The following is a 15,651-nucleotide window of genomic DNA, read 5'->3' as shown; positions in this document are numbered from 1 at the left end:
CAGTAATGAAGCTGAGAATAATCCTGAATGGGTAGCAGAAATACTCTGCAGCAGCACTGCATAGCCTGGGTGCGCTACCTGTTTTATCAGAAAATTATTTTAGAGATGCTCTGAATGGAGTTTTTAAACTAGTGAGCTCTGTTGCATTTAATTCCCTTTGCCTGGGAAGTTTGCGTAGCCTTGACTTTAGCCTTCAGTGCCTGAGGAAGAGGAAAAAATCATGTTTGTTATTTAAAATGGTGTCTCTGTACATAATGGTGGCATTATTTTGGGGTATTATTTCTGAAAAATTTGGAGCGACTGCTTGGCAGTCTCCTTTCCCAGCAGTACTGAATTCCTGTTCTCATGGTTCAGGAGCTAGATCCTGTCACTCGTGGAGGATGTGGGCAGCAGTACAGCAGACTAGGACAGCTCTAGGGGAAATTTCGCATTTGGGAGAAAAGGCGGCAGGTTGTCTAACATGGGGGAGTCTGGAGACACTAGGAGTCAGTTCGGCGCATGGCAGGTTGATAAAGTGGTCAGCTCCCCATGACCTGTGCAGTCTCTTGTATCGGTTGAGCCCTAATAGCTGTGAATTTGAAGTTGTGGACTACATCGTTACGGCATGATAATGCTACTTACAATCTCTATGTACATTGAGAAATAGCCACTCAGCTACTCAGCCTGACATTTCTTAAATATGTTTTCTGTTAAACAAATACCATCTTTCTGTAAATAATCTAAAATAAGTGGTGTTGTCTGTATTGCAATTGGCTAGTGCTCAGTGGTATATTTGCCTGCCTTCTGCAAGCGTGCCGTGGGCTGTGTTGAAGGTGTTTTGGTCTCTGGATGTCTTTGCAAACTCTAATTGTGAATTCTTTTCCCTTCCTTCCAGATCTCCAAAATTGGTGCCTTTTGCTGTGGGCTCAGTTTGTGCAATCAGCACACGATAGTGCTTTATGTTGTTTGCGTTGTGCCTTGGGTTCTCTTTCGGCTTTTCAGAAAGATGGTAGGTATTTTAACTCCTGCTGACTCATGCCTCTTACAGTTTATTTTAAAGCAGTTAGTAATTCTTCTTTCCAAGCGCTTGCATCACTTTTATGTTGATGTAAGAACAGTGACAGTTAATGGTCTATCTAACTGGGTCAGTCATAATCCACTGAAGTTACAGTCTATCATGCTGACGTGAGAGCTGGGGATAATGGTGGAGGGGCTTTGGAGCTGTCACTCATTTGAGCAGTCTGCGACCTGTCCGTTCATCCTGGCATGGGACTCTGGTCCCAGCTGTTTACAGCGTACCAAGTATGCTGTCACGAGACTGACAGAACTGAAAACTGCTCAGTGTGTAGGAAATAAGAGCATGTTCAGTGACCTTCCACAAACTGGAAAATAAGTGAATGTGCAGGGGACTGTGCTGGTGAGAAGTTACAGGCACGAGCAATCGGGCTCTGCTTCCCCCAGCTTACGCTGCGGGATTTCTCATGACTGTCAAGGTGAGTTTCTGTAGGTTGATTCCCTCGTGGTAGTGCACGAAAGCGCCGACTCTTACTGCACAGCACTGTGCACCTGCTCAGGATGTCAACAGTCGAAGACACAGCCAGAATGAACAGCACAGCAGTAAAGGAGCCTTTTATCTCCCGCCAGAGAGCCCCTTCTCAGGATGTCCAGCTGATGCTGAACTACTGGGATCCTGTTAGACCTCTTTATTAAGCTTGGGTAACAAGGTGAAAACGGCCTCTTGGCATATCTGACTCACTAAGGTGCTGTGCTTCTGTCTGGATTAGGCTCCAAAGTCCCGTTCAGGGGTCCTACAATGCCCTTGTCTGCCGGGGTGACCTGCTGAAAGTCCCTGTGTCCCGCTGGCTGCAGATGTGCTGTAGGAACTCTAGTTTGTCCTGCAAATGGCTGCTTACCTCCAAGTCGCAGACACTCTGATGACTTTACGAGTGGCCCTGAGAAACCTCCACCTTTCCTCTCTCTCTCTTTTGCTCCCTGAAGGTGAGAGCAGTTCAGACCTCTGCTGGATCAGTTCTGCCTGTATTTCTCCACCCTTAACCTGATAAATCAACCATGCCTCTGGGCAACAGTGCAGGTTATACAACTGAGCCCAAGGTGAAGTGCATGAGCTGCAAGAGATAGGATGCAGCTCAGACAAGCTTGATCCAAAATCTTCTGGTCAGCAAAACCCCTTTTGACTATGTATTTCATGTGACAACATGGTGACTCGCTCTGCAGTGTATTTGTGTTCTTTAAACTGAGCCTTTTTTCAACGGGAGAGGCCCAGAGAGCTGTGAGCTGCAGCAGAAGAGTGCTGTGCCTGTATAACATTCCTGGGAAACACTTCAGATAGGCCAGTAGTGCCTGCTGCAGAAAGCCATCTAATATGACAGATATTTGATTGAATGTGGTGCCTTTCAGTAAAAAGAAGCCAGTCTTCTTCCTGAAGGAATTTCAGCCAACTTTATCAAGCTACTTTTTCTGCTTTGTAGATTGTCACTTTGAATGGTGTCTCTTCCACATAACCCCAAACACTAAAGGAAGTACTTTGATTGACAGGACAGTGGCTAATGATAAAGCAAGCGTGCAGTATTCTAGGGTGGGATTTTCCAAAGCACTTAAAGGAGTTAGGCACAGAAGTCCCTTTGAAAGTCTTGTCTTCCTGACCCCTTAGGCAGTCTTGAAAATCCCACCCCAAAAGTTGGCCTATCCAATTTAGCCATTTAACCATCATGATAAAGTAAATGGCTAAACTGACTCCTGATGATGGTGATGATGTGTGTAGTTGTACTAGAGCAGCATTTTTTTTTTTGCCAGATGGAATACCAGCCAACTCTTAATCACTGCAAAGTGGGTTATCTCAGCCTTGCAGTGCTTCAGCCATCTATGCATGTCATGCCATGATTTAAATGTGAAAGATGCAATGAGTATGATACTCATGAGTCCTAGCTAATATTATTTGCTTCACTTAAATTTCACCCTGCCATGCAAAGGAGATCAGTTTGATGCAGTTTCCTGGTAATCCACAAAATCATAAGGTTTAACATAGCATTTTGTAGGGACTTACTATAAATTGAGAGATCAGCTCTGTGTAAATATATTTGATGTTTTTTCTTTATCTGTTCTTGAAGTTCCAGTGTGATTAAACTAAAATAAACATTGTTATGCAATATGACATATTTTGGTGCAGGAATTGTCCCTAGGCCATTTGCTGAAGTTGGGTTTATGCTTCTTGGCTGGTTTGCTGCCTTATCTCTATCTGCCGGCTTCGTCCTACCTCAACCGAGCCCGTTGGACGTGGGGAGACCAGACGACTTTTCAAGGATTTTTGACCCACTTTCTCAGGGAAGAATATGGGACGTTCAATCTGGTAAATAAGGGTCATTTTCTAACAGGCTTTCTTCTGAAGTTATGCTGTAGCAGAACCTTTCTAACCATGGCATTTAACAGCTTGTAGGGGAAGAAACTGAAAACTTTGCTTCTTTAGCATTTCTGTTTTTGACCTATCGATCGGTCAGGTTTTCTGGCAGTGGATCAGATGGCTGGTAAACCACAAAAATCATTCTCTTTACCTTTATGGGGTGAGCTGTAGTATTTATTGGGAACTACACAGGTATTTCGTATTCATAATAGCCCAAAGAGCAAGCTGTGCTAGAGAGAGGTGATAACATCAATTTCATATTGTTCTCTTTTTAAGATAAATGATTGTCCTTTTATATTAAGTTCAGCTATTTTAAAAGATCACAAGCAGTTATTATTGTCTTACCTTAAAAAGAGATTTCTCTAACTCCTTGGTGATATTTTATTGAAATGAGTGGTAGGTTTTGGGGTCTCTGAATCCTCTGATCTGAATTATTCTGACTAGTCTGTGCTCTTGCAAATGGAGGGAGGTGTTATGTGGCTGTTTGCTGAGCATAGGGTTTGCATCTGTCTTCTCCGGCCCTAATGTAGATTTTTGGCTTCCAGCCACCCAAGGCCCTTCTTTCCATCCTGCTTCAGAGAATTTGGTGGAAAGGGGTGGGAAATTGCACCATCAGGACAAAAAAAAAAAAAAGAAACCAAAAAGGGTATGTTTTACATATCATCTCATTCGTCTGGGTCATTGGCCTCCACATCCATGGAAATTAAGTCTTGTGCGTGCAGCAGCTGCATCCAGCCTTTGCTACGCAGCAAGCACGATTGGCATTTCAACGGATGTTCTTACAGCCTCCTCTGAGAGCTGTAAGTGTGTGGCTGTAGTATCTGAGGCAAAAGATTTGATAATTCTTGCTGCTGGCACTTAATCTTTCCGAAACTCCTAGAGAGAGAAGATCCACCCTCTGAAGGACTTCTGAGGTTTCCCCTGTTGTCCTATTCCCAGCTGTCTTCTAAGAATTAGACTCCATTGGGCAGAGCAATACCAAGGCATGCAAATCCCTTAACACTTTCCTCCATCATATGCGGTGAATTCAAGCTGATGTTCAAGACGCTTGTAGATGAACTATGTGTAACTCTGCACCACAAATCATATTTACTTCCATACTCCAAGAGGGATCCTCTGGAGCAGAGCCTGTGTGAAGTGGTAGCAATAAATGCAGCAAAATGCAAATGTTTGGTCCCAATTCCAGTTGAGCTAATGCCAGAGCCTTGCCTTGATTGACAGACAGCCCTTGCATCCCAGAGAAGGCTCAATTTTAAGTACAGGTCAGAAAACCAGAGAGAAGAGTGGAGGGCGCTTCTCTCCTGAGATCCTTGCAGAGCCCGCCCGTTTCCTGGTGGAAGCACAGAGACTGCATAGCGCTGCATTTCTGGCTTTACGGGCCAAACTGCAGAAGCGTTGATCTAGAGACTGAGGATCAGCAACCCCTTTTCTTGCAAGGGACACGTCTGGAGCCAGAAGCTGCCACAGCTGCCCTCAGGTGCCAGCAGGATGGAGCTTGTGCAAGAAATAAAAACCTGCAAGAAGGAAAGCAAGAGGCTTGGGCTAGTGGTGGTGCATAGTGACCTGTGAGCTGGCTTTCCCTCCTTTTTAATTAAAAATTTTATTTTTACTGAGATTCCTTCCAGACCTCCTGGATCATCTTACCTTGTATCTTTTCTCTGGTAGCCATGGCTTTTCCACCAAGCCCCTGCAAAGCTAGGGCCTTACCTCCACTGAGCGTGTCTTGTTGTGCTGTGGACTGCCTGTCTCTGCAGTGGAAAACTACTTGCGTCCGTGCAGCTCTGGCTCTGGGAGGGCAGAGGGGGCATAGGCAAGTCTGGTAAGCGAGCAGGAATTGAGGCCCGCGTGCTTGTCTCAGGCTGCTGGGAGAAGTCCCAGACAATACCATGCCAATATGCCAACAGATCACAGTTAAACTATACAGTGCGTTTGGGTTAGAGGGAAATAGCTCTGTAGTACTTGAAATAAGATATTCTTAATATGTTCAGTAAACCCTGCACACTTTCATGACTGAAGACAAGAACCTAGAAGAACATCTTGCGATGGAGGTGTAGCAGAGTTTGCTGGCTTTTTTTTTTCTTTTTTTAAGCAATAACTGTTCCCCGTGACAACCTTGTGGTACCACCTGGAGGGTTTGTGAAGGAGCCCCTTGTGTCTGAGGCTCTACAAACAAAAGGAAAAGACTTTCCCCAGTGATACATCAGTCAGTGTATGGGTTTCTTATTGTTTTTCTTTCTTTTTAATCTAGGCCAAATCAGAGACAGGATCCAGTATGAGAGAGATATTGGTGTGAGTAAAATCTTGATTGCACCTTTTAGTGCACTGTCACTAACCCTATCGCTTTTGTCAAGGTAGCTCCTTTCCTGTTGTCACCTTGACTTTTCTCAGAGCCAGCTGCCTGAGATGAGGGAGGCATGGGGCCGTGCATGTCTGGCACTTGGACACCGTGCCCATGTCCAGCTGACGTCTCCGTTGAAGTCAGAATGCTGGTTTCCCTCTCCCCAGTGATCTTTGATTTAAAATTTTGAAGTAAAAAATAGGTTTCTTCCCATTTCCAGTAGACTTAATCACAGCAGAATGGAATATGTTATGTTGTGCTTGTACCCTGCTTCTCCTGACACTTCAATTTGGTGCCAGGGTGATTTGGGGATGAAGCAGACATGCATTAATTTCTCCACAGTTTCCAGCTGACGCAGATGAAGTCTGAGCTCTCCCTTGCTGTCCTCACCCTGGCGCTCGTGGCCTGTTTAAGTGCAGCCCTGCCGTAAGTTGAAGGAGAATATTTGCTCCGATGTGCACTGATTAAATGTGTACTGATTAAATGGTGATCTTTCGAGGTGCTTTCTCTGCCGTATGCCAAAATGGATCTAGTCTAATTCCTAGTATTAAATGTGCTGAGGTACATGGGGAGGTAGTTCTTTTCAAGTGCATATAACTTTTGTCTCCTTTTTAGTCATGCCACTGGAACATTATGTTGTTTTTTTACAGGACAACGCAGCAGAAATTGCCCGTGATTTGGCTCTTCACTGGAATGCTCTGTGTTTATTCACTGTTCTTTGCTTGGAGGGCAAATTTGGATATTACAAAACCTCTGTTTCTGGGTGTGGTGAGTTTCATTCCAAAAATTGCTCTGGGGTGTTAATTTTTGGAAGAAGCCTCTTTTTTGCTTAGTTGGCTTAGTTGGCTGTTGCCCCTGATAAACATGAGCAGGTGGTCGTCTTGGTGCTACCTAAGGGGCAAAAATACAGCCACATATTCTGTTTTCTTATAGCTGGGGAAACAGAAATACGGTCTCTGCAAATTTGGAAATGTGATTTGTGATTAAAAAGTGATTAAAAAACATCCCCTGTCTGTTCCCCTTCTTTAATCTCTGCCTGCCCTTAAACTGTGAGCTTTTCAGCCCGGAGACCATCCTGTCCTGAAAATGTGGACCCATGTCCTAAATAAACAAACATTAATGTCATGCCTGTCACTTGGATACATTCTCTGTGTACATTGTTTCTTAGGTGGAACGATTCTGGATGCAGAGCAACGCAGCAGTCGCTGTGCTAGCGGGTCTGGGACTAGCCTGGCTTATCTCTGTCGGAAACACCGTGCTGGAGAACAGCCGGGCGCTGCCGTGTCTGGAGTGGCTTTCTGCTATCGCTCTTGTTACTTGTCAAGTCTGTGCCAATTACAGGTAACAGATACCCTGGGAGCGCGCGGTGCTGCGACTTCCCGGGTCTGCAGGGTGAAGTGCAGTCCAGATGCTATTTTAAACCCCTCCTCCTGCTTCTTGAGTTTCTGCCTTTGTCTCTAAAGGAAAAGGGCAGTTTGGGGGCACAGGGCTGGGGACTGCAGGAGAGGGGTCATTCTTTCACCAGCAAAGCCTGTAGGAAACGAAGGAGCTGAGGGCTCTGGGGAGGAGGATGGCAGGCTCCGAGGCAGGCTGCTGTACTCCCTCAGCTGGGACACACTGGCCTCAGATCATGTCTGCAAGCGGATCTAAGTGGTACCCTTTCTTTGACCCATGGAAAGAAGAGCCCTCTGATCCACCCGCACTGGTCTTCCCTGATCTCTTGATGCCACAAGTCAAGGCTCCCATCCAAGCTTGGGAGGCCACAGCCTGCAGGAATGGAGTCTGCTTCATTCCCTTGTTGGGTCTCCCCCAGTATCACCAAGGCTGTAAAAGAGAGTATCTTATAGGTCAAAGGAAGAAAACCATGTAGATGAATAAGGCTTTCATGAAATAAAGCCATAAATCCATGCTTTATTTCCTAAGGTTTACAGAATTCATTTGACCTGAATGGTCATCTTCTCTTTCCATTGCTTTGCTTCATGTGTCCTGGGGTTTTTTTTTCTTTATTTTTTTCTTTTTGAGGAGCTAGATTTGTAGCATAGGGCTTCCTTATCCCATAGCCACGCTGAAGACTCTCCAGTGGTTTGGATAGAAATCAGTGTAGTAGTAGGGGTGCTCAGGTAGAGAGAGGTTTGCCAATGGGTGAAGTGTAGAGCACGTAGCCTTCTAAGGCATGAATCCTTCCTTCATGCACATCTTTTCACAAAGGCCTGTTCATAGGAGCCCTGAGCCAGTCACGTAATGCCCTGTTCTTGGGTCCATACCTGCCACCTGGAGTGTGTGCATAAGGAAAACCCAGGCGTTGGTGCGCATGCACGCACACACACACGACTGTGTAACAAAAAGGGTCTAATCTCAGGTAATGTAAATCTAGCTCTATCTGATCATACAAAAACTTGTTTTTCTTAATGCATTATACTGACACTTTCAGCTCCAACTAAAAAGCCTATAGGTTTAGCCCAAGAAAAATCAGAAGTGAGATGAAGGTGTGCAGTGAGCATATATTTTGTCAGAACTAGCGGATAACGTCTCTGTTGCTGGTTTCTGGGGGACTTCAGTCTAAATGCTTTATTTCTGTATCTTGGTTTCTCAGCAGTGGCAACAATACTGTTCAGCAAGATCTAACCGGGGCAAAGGACTTGTTATATTTTCCTGTGGATGCCTATTGCATAAAATTGTTCTGAAGAAATTCAAAGCCATGCAAATATCTGTTTTTGAGATTCTGTTTTTCATCTATTCTCTTAAGTGCTTGTGATCAAAGCAGCAATCATGTTATTGATAACTTTGCAAGAAATCTGCTGTCCTCGATGCCGATGGGTGCAGTGATCTTGCTAAGAGGAGACTTACCTGGGAATGCTCTTCGTTACATTCATTATTGCGAAGGGATGAGGCCAGATATCACATTAGTGGACCAGGAGGTAGGTTCAAGAAGTGTTATTGAATTAGGTAACAGACAGATTTAAAAATAGGAAACAAAAGTTTAGTTGTTTCCTTCTCTCCTTGGGGCTTTGCTGAAATAAAAATCACGATGCTGAGATAAAATTGGTTTATAAATCGTTATGGGTAGTCCTAGGTCTGCGAGGAGAATCTAGCCTGGGAGATGGGGCACGGTGTGGAAGCCCCATTCAGACCCTCCGAAGCTTGTCCTTTCACTGCTACGTCAGTGCTTGGACTTTGCAACGAGGGTTTGTGACCTGTTGGCAAAACCAAAATCTACATCCTCATGCTGAATGAAACTAAACCCTCATTGTGTCTCTTATATCAGCAGAAGGTGCTCCATGTTTCTTTAGAGTTTTTCCCCCTCAAAGGGGAGGATTGTGTGCCTCTTGTCAGAAACCACTAGTAATCTGGTCTGGCGGTGTGATCCTGGACAGTTGGTAAAGTGGGAGGTGACCCTTAATGAAAAAATAGACTCGTTACTTGTGCAGAAACAGTTTGCTATGCTTCTGGATGTAAAATAGATGAAAACTTTGTTTCTTATTTTGATTTTGCTAATATTTTGGTGATAGATGATGACTTATGAGTGGTATTTACCCAAGCTGGCAAAGCATTTACCTGGCATTTATTTTCCTGGGAACCGGTGGAATCCTGTGGAAGGAGTATTACCTGATGGGACACTTGCTTTTAATCTCCATCGTTTCCTCAAAGTAAATAAACAGTAAGCATTTCTTTCATATGTAACAGCCTTCCTAAAATCTTCAGCCTTTTTTCTTGAAATTGTTTATGGAACAGCTTGCTACTGCATCCAAAAGACCAATTTTCTCCGCTGACTTCCTCCCTAGTGGTGAGATTATTTTTGCAATTAAAGTGAATATCTCTGCAGAAGTAACTCCATCCGGATATAATATTTCTTGTTGTTTGGAGGTTGGTTTGGTTTTTAGGAAGGAAAGCTAAGAAGGTGATTGGCAGCAAATATTTACTGATTTTTTTTTCTTTTGTTGACACTGTTCATGACAAAGAAAGGAATGTTCCCATGTACTCAGAATGACTGTGAGAGCAAATTGCTGCTGCTTCTCCTTCGTGAACATTGTGGCCAACTTATTAGCATAGAATGAATGTATTCCAGGAATAATCATCATATAAAAATAGCTTAGTAGGAGTGGAGAAAGGATTAGATACTTGCATGAATAAGAACAGCATCTGCATTTAGGCTAGCCAGGGAGAACCTTGCGAGTGTTGGTAAGCAGAAGAGCATTGCCAGGTGCAGGCAGGAAAAAACGGGCTTCTGGTCAGTGCTTCGGGCACGCTCGCATGGACTGACGCAGAGGAGAGGACGTCTCCTCTCACAATGGCTCCTGCGTGGGCTGCGCTAGATGTGCAGTGCCAGCTGGGATCTTCGCTAGGAGCGGGAGAGCTGTGTTGTGGACTGACATGGGGATGTGCTCTTTCTGAGGTGAAAAGCTCTGGGTGGATATCTGCCACAGAAAATGCTTTGCTGCTTAAGACCTGTCCCACTGCACCGATGTGAAGTGTACAGCTTGCTCTAGTACGTGGTGTTGCCCAAGGCCTGTGGCATGGCTTCATGCTTGCTTTCTCTGGTTTTTTGGCAGTAAGGAAGTGTTTGTCTGCATAGGTCTTCATGAAGGGGACTCAACGTGGAGAAAGAGCTATTTGCTTTGGCCATGGGGTACTTGTGAAAAGTTGGTTCCTTCTGAAGTTGTCTTTGACCCAGGAGAGTGGATTCGTCTTACAAGAAGTCTCTATAACTGGACTGAAGACTATGGAAGGTACAAGGCATAGACACGACTCTGTTCCTTTTTATTCATAATTCTTCTGCCAGCAGCGTAACCACATCCACTGCAATGCCACTGTACCTAACCCTTCCCCTCTAGGGCTGGTGGAACAGCGACTGCTGGGGTTTGGGCAACTCCTATGACTGTTGGCTTGTCCAGTTCCACCTATAGCATTGACATGACTGGGTTGCGACTCTTAACGCTCTTCTTGTCCAGAAGTAGAGTGGTTGTTCTTTGTTTCTCTGAGCTTCGTGGTCCTGGTTCAGCAGGATGTTCTAGCACAAGTACTGGGGCTGATTCTGTTCCAGGGGACTTGGGGGCCTTCACAAATGCTCTTGTAGACACTGGATTTATGAATGTGAGTAAATACCTTTGCTGAGTAAGGGTGTTTCTGAGGTACAGGTGAAAATGCTTAGGTGAATTGCAGCCAAATTTAAAACAAAACAGCTTTTTATTTTATTTTTTTAAGAAAATTAAGCATAAGCTGTAATGATAGTGTTTTGTGTTTAAAAATATATAAGAAATCTGCATGTACTATTCTTGTTAGTATTAAGAGTAGAGAGGACATTTCGAGTTGAATATCAGGTCCAATTCTGATCTTAAAACTTGATGTTTTCCCTGTTGTCAGGGGCCAAAAAGACATTGAGGGCATGGGACATCCAAAACTGTGTGTGTGATAAACTGAACTGACTGGATGATAAAAAGCATCTCTCCCACTTGGAGAATAGCTGGGCTACTGTGAGGCATGTAACATACCATAGATGACTCCTATCCAGAAAGAAGAAAAAGTTTTATGAGTGACTAAGGATCAGTTGAATTCCTTGCTGTCAGAGCCATAGGCTTCATGACATAATTTTTTCTGCTCGGGAGGTCTGTAGCTGCTAGAGTTAGAAAGGATGATTGTGCAATGGGTGAAATGCAGAGACGTGGATCCAGTGGCTGAATTTTATTTTAATTCCTGTTTAGGTTCAAGCCCTCTTCCTGGGAAGCTGTCGCGAATGAGGAGATGTGGCAAGCCAGGTGATGTTCCTTTGCTTTCCCCCAATAGTCAGGACACGATGCCAACTCAGTGGTGTGGAATACACATCAAAGTGGGCATTGATGGCACATTGGTGTATTGGATCTAAATGTGCCAAGCTTTAAAAGGAAAACACTGGCAGAATGAGATCAGCAATGCATTGCCTCTGGTAGATCCTTCAGGAAGGTGGTGGTTATTTTTAACTAATATGTTCTGGGCAGTGTGTCTTGAAGAAGCAGGCAGTAGTTTGGCTATAGAGTGAGAAAATATATGATGGAAAGGAATTTGTTTTGCTGCAGACTTAAACAGACGCACAGCTTGTGTACTCTCCTGTATGATTAAAGAGCTTAATGGACATGTTGAAGATGTGTGTAATCATGTGATGTGACCTAGTCAGCCTAAGGAGTTGTTATAATAGATGTTTTTCTTGTTTTCCTAGGATGAAAACAGCTTTCTTTATATTTGACCTTGCAGAAACTGCCAGTGTGACTGCAGAAATAAAATCACAACTTTACACATTTGCGTACGCTGTAAGTCACATATTTTGGTTATGAATTCCCCCTGCAATTGCCATTCATTTTTTAAATTTCTCAGCTCCATAGAAATATCATGGTGTTTCCACACAGGTAGGCAGTCCTGTAATCTGCATTCTTCCTTGTTCATCCAAACCAGGAGCGCAGCAGATTCAAAGAGATTTGTTCAGGGATTTTATCCATCCCTACTTGCCCTCTCGATCACGGAGGATGCCAAAAGCTAACCAGTCAACACTCTGCTTTTGCTATAATTATGTTGTCTGTGTTGGGCTCCAAACCCATGCCAAGAGATTGCTTGTCCTGACGTCCCCTCTCTGCTCTTGTCCCCTCTGTCATTATATAGTCATGCATCCGAGCCAGCAAGTGTAAAATCCGACAGTCTTCTCACTGCAGATTAATTCTGCTGCATTTCACACCAAAGAATGACACACACGGGCTAATGTAGGTATCTCTGGAAATATCGTACTGCCAGAGATGCCAACGGATGTACAAAACGATCAGTGTGTGTCAGCAGAGAGGAAGAATGTTTTATACCCCAGCAAACAGTCAACAAATATTTTCCTTTAAATTCTTGCCTACTTCATGGTGATTTTTTTGCTGTTCTGTTCAGCAAAGTTCGCAGGCGTCTGCCTGATGTTGAGCTTATGAATATTCCCTCTGAAGTCAACAGACTGCTTAAATCCTGCAGAAGACATCCTGATCTCCTGAAATATTGAGTAAATGTTTTTCCAGGCACTGCAGTGAAATCTCTTTTCCCTAGTCCGGTATAACATCTCTCTTGGGGAAGTGCATAATATGCAGGGAGGTTATCTCGATCACCTGTAATGTTTCATTTCCTAGAGTAGCTATTTGTTTAGAAACATTTTAGTCCCCTGTTGGGTTTTGGATTCACGCTATTGCACACCGCATGGCAAACAGGGAGTTTCAGAAATGTTCGGACTCTGGATTTGGGCATCTAAATAACACCCGTCCTTTTAAAAACTACAGACAGTTTTAAAGTACTATTAAGAACTGTTTTCCACTCATTTAATTAACTTGTACTTTTTTTTTTTCTTTTATCCTTTAACAGTCATACAAAGAAATTATCAACTCTCATCCAAAGCATCCTGTGAACTGGCACAAAAACTATGCAATAGCTTGTGAAAGGATGCTGCGTCTCCACCGGGTGGATGTGGATCCTGAAGCATTGCTCTCTGAAACTATTAAACATTTCCTTCTGTACACTGAGAAAGCAGAGGACGATCCCCAGCGACAAGATATTCTGCAGGCTGTAAAACACCTGAAGAAAGAACTGCAGGTGCTGAGGAAAATGAAGAAAAAAGATCTGAAGCAGCAAGCTGTATAGAGCCTGTTTGATGTGCTTTCTGAAGTGCCAGAATTTGGAAGTCGGGAGATAAAATCGAATTGGTCATTAACAATATGAGAATGGCTTTAAAAGGTGACAGAAATATTAGCAAAGAAGATATCAAACTTGATCACCTTTGTAGAAACAGGCTGTTGTTTGTTCTTCAATTGTCATTGCCAAATGAACATTTTGTATTGTTTTGTATGGGGAAAGCGCATAGCAAAATAAAATACCAGGTGTAAAAAAGAAGAGTTTTCTTTTAAAGAAAACTGTTGAGTCTGTAATACTGTGAAGATTTTTCATTTTGTGTACTGCATCCTGTATAGATGCAAAAAATGTATTTATTCTTTAAACGTTTCTTCTGTTACTGAGCAACGCGATCTTCTGCAGACATTTTCTTTAAGCTGTATTGAACCTGTGTGTTTTTAAGGTCATGTGGCGGTGTGAGTAGGCCAGTTTTCGTCAGGTCAACCAAGGCGTGCTACTGAACACGCTATGTCACCTGGGTGCACCTGTACAGGGGACTGCTGCAGGCACAACCTGCCCGGGGATGGATGGAGTGACGCTAGCATGAGACGGTAGAGTAAATATAAACCCAGCTCTTTCAGCCTTGCTTGCTTTGCGGGGAAGGTTGTTTTCATTGCATTGCTGCAATGAAGTTTATCCCAGCATAGAATACCAGTATTCATAGAGCAGGAAAGCAACTTTCATTTTTCTTTGTAGACCACCGTGACACCATGGGGAGTAGTGTGGCGTCTCCTGGACTGCATCAGTCTGACAGAGAGGCCACGGTGCAGAGGTCCTGCACTGGGGAAAGGAGATCAGCTTGGTCAGTGGATTGCTTCCACGTGGCTCATAGCGCTGACGCTGTGGCATCTTATTACGCAAGCTGGTAGTGCTCTTCTCTGCCATGTCGCCACGTCCATCCTGAAGGCCTAGTGACTTGGTTCCCAGGGGTTCAGCTGTGTAAGGCTCGGCCCGTTCTGCTTTCAGAAAAAGCGACCTGAAATAACATGTCTATCTTTCAACATGTTTTGTTGATCAACATGTCCTTCAAAGGCTTAAAACAAACGTCAAAGTCTCCTTGGTATTATTAATGGTAATGTGTGATTGTTAGATTTTCCATACTTAGCTTCATAGTTCCATGAGAGCTCAGCCTAGATTTTTTAAACAAGAAAAATTGCTGCCAAACCAGGATTGCGTTTGGGTTAGTATAATTTTCAGAGAAGAAGGAGGTACTTCTGTTAAGATCAAGTTATGGAGACGCACCTCCTGGAAGGTTTCCAGACGCTTGGAAGAGTAAAACACAATTTGTGCAGGAGTGGAAGGTGTCACATCTGCGTGCTCTGTCACGTCAATGTCAGTCTAGTTTGAGCGCCGTGCGTGATCTCTACTTTGCCCACATTTGTGCAGATTTGGGTTTGCTGGGTTATTAATCCTAATAGATGCCTTTAACAGTAGACCTGTATTCTTTTTTTGTCCCCTCTAAGTGCTAGTTTCCCGTAATGGCTTTCACCGAACGCTGTCTTATATATAAAAGTCAAGCTTCTGTCTAGGAATCTCTGTCTCTGGGTTACAAGAGAACGTTCTTTATTTTTCTCCCTCTCATTCTGATTTATTTTGCATAGTATGATTTCCAGAGCAATTTCCTCCTGGTCTTTTGTAGGCAATTCTCAGACAAACAGCAGATGAGAAATGCGTAATAAAAGCTAAACCTATGGGTTCTGGGCTGTACAGCCACAGAAGCAGAGGGCAGAGAATGAAGAGGAGCGTTCAGAGGTGTCATTTTAGCTCTTTGTCTTGCAATCATCGGCTACATTTCAGGTGGACCGTGCCTCACTTAAATCTCTTCCATTTTGTCAATTCCTGTAAAAGTGTTTGTACAGAGCGAGAGAATATCATACATTCCTCTGTGGGGCTTTCTCATGGCTGGCTTTCTTCTCCCTTCTCAGAATCAGTCCTTCAGCCTAGCAGAAAAGCATTAGGAATCCAATTTTTGAATGCTTTTGTTACCTGCATTATTGAAAATCCATTCAAGCAAATATACTGAGCCAAGGGTTTTCTTTATCTTGATTAGATGCCCCTCCTTAGCTGTATAGTCTTGAAATAATTGGAAGCTTTTGTGGATTCCACTATCTACTTGGGAGAAAAGAGGGGCTGCACAAAAGTATCTAAGCCTGCAGTCTGCCTCAAGTAATGTATCATAATATACTGTAGTAAGTAGCAATGCAAACTAGGGAGGAATTTTCCCACAGACAAATGCGTTCCCAGGTGTGAACAGTAGTGG

General features: G+C 43.7%; 1 protein-coding gene across 9 annotated transcripts in view; it reads left to right on the top strand.

Annotated features, from left to right (window-relative positions):
• The window catches only part of TMEM260 (transmembrane protein 260), a 40,635-nt gene extending 25,356 nt beyond the window's left edge, over positions 1–15,279 (top strand). For 6 of the 9 annotated variants that reach the window (XM_068947454.1, XM_068947458.1, XM_009670655.2 and 3 more), the window contains 12 exons: positions 875–988; positions 3,167–3,346; positions 5,646–5,686; positions 6,078–6,161; positions 6,386–6,503; positions 6,904–7,076; positions 8,482–8,653; positions 9,245–9,393; positions 10,286–10,462; positions 11,435–11,488; positions 11,926–12,016; positions 13,089–15,279. In XM_068947454.1, coding sequence (XP_068803555.1) covers positions 875–988; positions 3,167–3,346; positions 5,646–5,686; positions 6,078–6,161; positions 6,386–6,503; positions 6,904–7,076; positions 8,482–8,653; positions 9,245–9,393; positions 10,286–10,462; positions 11,435–11,488; positions 11,926–12,016; positions 13,089–13,364 — 1,629 coding nt within the window. In that variant the 3' untranslated portion in view covers positions 13,365–15,279. The remainder of the gene's footprint in view (positions 1–874; positions 989–3,166; positions 3,347–5,645; positions 5,687–6,077; positions 6,162–6,385; positions 6,504–6,903; positions 7,077–8,481; positions 8,654–9,244; positions 9,394–10,285; positions 10,463–11,434; positions 11,489–11,925; positions 12,017–13,088) is intronic. The other 3 variants (XR_011141729.1, XR_011141728.1, XR_011141727.1) reach the window with 2 other exon arrangements.
• Positions 15,280–15,651: the final 372 nt, after the last annotated feature.

Source organism: Struthio camelus, chromosome 5, assembly GCF_040807025.1.
Source record: "Struthio camelus isolate bStrCam1 chromosome 5, bStrCam1.hap1, whole genome shotgun sequence".
NCBI lineage: Eukaryota > Metazoa > Chordata > Aves > Struthioniformes > Struthionidae > Struthio > Struthio camelus.
The sequence above is the reverse complement of the archived record's forward strand: the minus strand, read 5'-3'. Positions and strand labels throughout refer to the sequence as shown.